The 3,500-nt window shown below is 35.7% G+C and overlaps 1 protein-coding gene across 1 annotated transcript; it reads right to left on the bottom strand.

Annotated features, from left to right (window-relative positions):
* Positions 1-210: 210 nt before the first annotated feature.
* Positions 211-2,889, bottom strand: LOC109827617 (protein FAR1-RELATED SEQUENCE 5-like). Its single transcript, XM_020394634.1, has 4 exons — positions 1,985-2,889; positions 1,637-1,895; positions 998-1,558; positions 211-816 (listed from the first exon to the last, which is right to left on the bottom strand). Exons 1-4 carry the CDS (start codon positions 2,887-2,889, stop codon positions 211-213), a joined length of 2,331 nt encoding a protein of 776 aa, XP_020250223.1.
* Positions 2,890-3,500: the final 611 nt, after the last annotated feature.

Genomic DNA, 3,500 nt, shown 5'->3' with positions numbered 1-3,500 from the left:
CTTTATCATACCTGCTTAAATAATACAACTAATAATAATGGAATTCACATGCTATATGAGTAGATCTCAATTCAATATACTAACATGACACAACGTAACCATGTAATTAATAATCTATTAAATATATGTCGTTAAGAATTACACAATTCAACAATTTTAATAAGAAATGTATTACTAAACATGATTTTGAAACGAAATATGACAACTAAATTAAACATCACTCTGCTGTATTGTTTTCTTTAATGGGCATGTCCGTGCGTCATGGAAATCGATTTTTTTGCACATATTACACAGCCTTGGCACCTTTTTCTTTCGTTGAGTAATTGATTTCTCATAATCACCAACAATTCTCCGTCCACACCCCTTGTTTCTACCTTCAATGGGAGGTTTAACGATCACTTCCGCTGGTATTTTTGAGCCAACAAAAAACTCCATTACATCATTTTTGTTCTGTGTGTCAGATTTCCAACTAGATTCACGCAAACTGTGCTTCAACTCCTTCAACTTCCCTTCCAGGTAGTCAAGTCTCTCACCATCTAAACCTGCCAAACTCACACAGGATTGGAAATCATACCATATGTCATTCAACTTGCGATTTGTAACTTCAATTGCATTGCACTGTTCTGATATTTCCTTGAACTGCAATGAATGCCTCATCTCAGCACCTTTTGTCCATCGGTTCACAACAAGATGTCTTGGTATTTTTGTTACATCAGCTTGGTTCAGTGCAAAAAAACCATGTCTACATACTATACCTATTTTCTCAAACAGCCTACACGTACATTGCACGTCATTGTTCAAGTAAGCGTGTTTCACCTAAAATTCAAAAAACAATGTATATTAGCACCGAATAAAAAAAGAAAATGACAAGCGAATGAAATGGTCACTGAATCTCGATTCAGTGGTGTGAATCGAGATTCACTTCATTGAATCGCGATTCACTGCATTGAATCTGGATTCAATTTTTATTGTTTCAATCTCCATTATTAAGTTTTACCTCAAATATTTTTCCATGTCTCTTTTTGTCCTTTAAGGAAAAAATCTTCACAACATCTTCTTCTGATATACTGTCGATGCTCATATCATAACAGGATGACATTATCTCTTTCTGTACCTCATAAAACATTGTTCGAGTGTACAACTCTGCTGCATCCCTCTCCAATAACAATGGCGTGTCCATTCTTGGCATCGACTTTGTTCCTTCATAGTTTAATCTTGCGTTTGTATGCCTTTGCTTCTCCATAGCACTCTCGTATCGGAGATAAAATTCTGTCAATGTGTCAGATCTACGGTTGAATTTGTCAAAGAAACTGTTCTCACTCTCTGATATTGATGTAGTCCGCAATAAACCGGCCATTGGATCATCAGCATAATAGGCTGGAATCCATGACTCCCGAATGTTATACAGTTCACACAACCATTCATTACTTTCAAGCTTATATTCTTTCATAACATCTTTCCAACCGACTTCAAATGTTGCTGGATCTATATCTATACTCCAAATCAGTGCATTGATCTTCCTCTTGAAATCATCCATCTTCGAAATGCATTTTGCCAACTACAATATAAATATATAACGAAAGATTCAGTATTTGTCTAATGAGGATTCATTATATTTATATGTGGGATTCATTACCTTTTGGTTAAATTTCTTCATGATGTGCCACATGCACAAACGGTGACGTGCTTCTGTAAAGACGGTTGGTATAGCTTGCTTCATGGCAGGGCACTGATCTGTAACAATACACTTTGGCTCGCGAATCATGCATTTCATGAATACCTCAAAAATCCAGACATAGTTATCAATGTCCTCTTTAGCTATCAATCCTGCTGCAAATACAACACACTTCTTATAATTGTCGAGACCAGTAAATGGAACAAACTTCATGTTGTACCTATTGTATCACATACAAAAAATATAAGATTCACTATGATATATAATTACAATATTGAAAATCGTAAGAGATTAACTATAAAATCTTACTTGTTTGTGGAATATGTAGAGTCAAATGATATCACATCTCCAAATACATCGTAATTTCTTCGCCCAATAACATCTGCCCAAAAGATGCGAGTTAATCGACCGCCTTCATCAACTGCATAATCATAGAAAAATCCATCACTCATCTCCTTCTTATCCGTGAACTTCTCGATGATCATTTGAGCATCTCGATCACCAATATAAAGCTTCACATCCCTACTCCAATTTTTAAACTCGGTACAGGTAGCACCAACATTAGAATAACTTCCACACAACTCCTTAGCAAAGTTATATGTTTTGTTAGGCCCCATGTTGGCTTTTGCTCCATCAAATACAAGTTTCTTATGTGCGAGACCGAGAACTCTATTTGACTTCAAAAATTGTTTCCCACTACCGGAGACCAAAAAATGAGAATGCTCTTCAACAAATGAGAGAACATTATATCCTTTCAAACCATCAAACTTAAACACGACTTTAGCTTTGCAACCACATCTACTAGATACAGTTCTCCTTCTCTTTTTCAAAATGCTACTAGACTCATCAATATCAACATCCATCTTTGATTCATTGCTGCCAGCTCTACTGCAAACAATGTGTTTAAGAAGAACTGTACCGTCCTCATGTTTCTTCTCTGTATGCCGTCTGATCTCAAACCCACTTTTACGTCCATACTCTCGGTAAAACTCTATACCATCCTCTAGTGATCGGAAGCTTTGGTTTAGATAAGGTTTAAATTCGGCTCCAACCCGAGGTTTCCAATACATACCACCACCTGGTGATTCAAAAGGAATAGAGCTAACTTCGTCCATTCCATCTTCTCCAAAATCACTGTCCGATGCATTTATAACATGTGGTATGTAAATTTGTTCATTGCTGCCTACAACTGAAAATAAAACACCATCAATCATATGTAATCTGGATTCATCGCAATGAATCTGGATTCACTGGAGTGAATCTCGATTCACTACATTGAATCCATATTCACTACATTAAACTCTTGAATCCGTTTGAACACGTTCTAGTTATTATAGAATGTAATGATTTTCATAATGAATTCCCATATTTTCTTTCGTGAATCTGGATTCAATGAATTGAATCCACATTCACTAAAGAAAACATGTGAATACATTATGAAGATCATTGCATTCCCTGCACAACTAGAACTTGTTCAACTGAATTCAAGCTCTCCAATTAAATTGACATAAAATGTTCACGAATATAAACTCCTAGATAATAAGTCATATGACTAAGTTTTGATATACTGAATCGGGATTCATCGCAATGAATCTAGATTCACTGGAGTGGATCTAGATTCACTGCATTGAATTCATATCATTGCTAATTAATCTGTAGTGAATCTCGATTCACTTCATTGAATCCAGATTCACTGCAGTAAACAAGTGAATAAATTATGAAAAACACAATCGGGATTCATCGCAATGAATCGAGATTCACTGGAGTGGATCTAGATTCACTGCATTGAATTCATATCATTGCTAATTAATCTGTAGTGAATCTC

Source organism: Asparagus officinalis, unplaced genomic scaffold (genome assembly GCF_001876935.1).
Source record: "Asparagus officinalis unplaced genomic scaffold, Aspof.V1 AsparagusV1_Un324, whole genome shotgun sequence".
Lineage (NCBI taxonomy): Eukaryota > Viridiplantae > Streptophyta > Magnoliopsida > Asparagales > Asparagaceae > Asparagus > Asparagus officinalis.
Note: the sequence above shows the minus strand (reverse complement) of the source record. Positions and strands in the feature narration are given on the sequence as shown.

What these genes read in the sequence shown, in the direction of transcription:
- LOC109827617 (XM_020394634.1), bottom strand. Translation starts at nt 2,889, where the DNA reads ATGATTGATGGTGTTTTATTTTCAGTTGTAGGCAGCAATGAACAAATT. An exon ending in TGAAGAAATTTAACCAAAAG is followed by an intron (nt 1,559 to 1,636) that starts GTAATGAATCCC and finishes TTTATATTGTAG; the next exon opens with TTGGCAAAATGCATTTCGAA. An exon ending in GACATGGAAAAATATTTGAG is followed by an intron (nt 817 to 997) that starts GTAAAACTTAAT and finishes TTTGAATTTTAG; the next exon opens with GTGAAACACGCTTACTTGAA.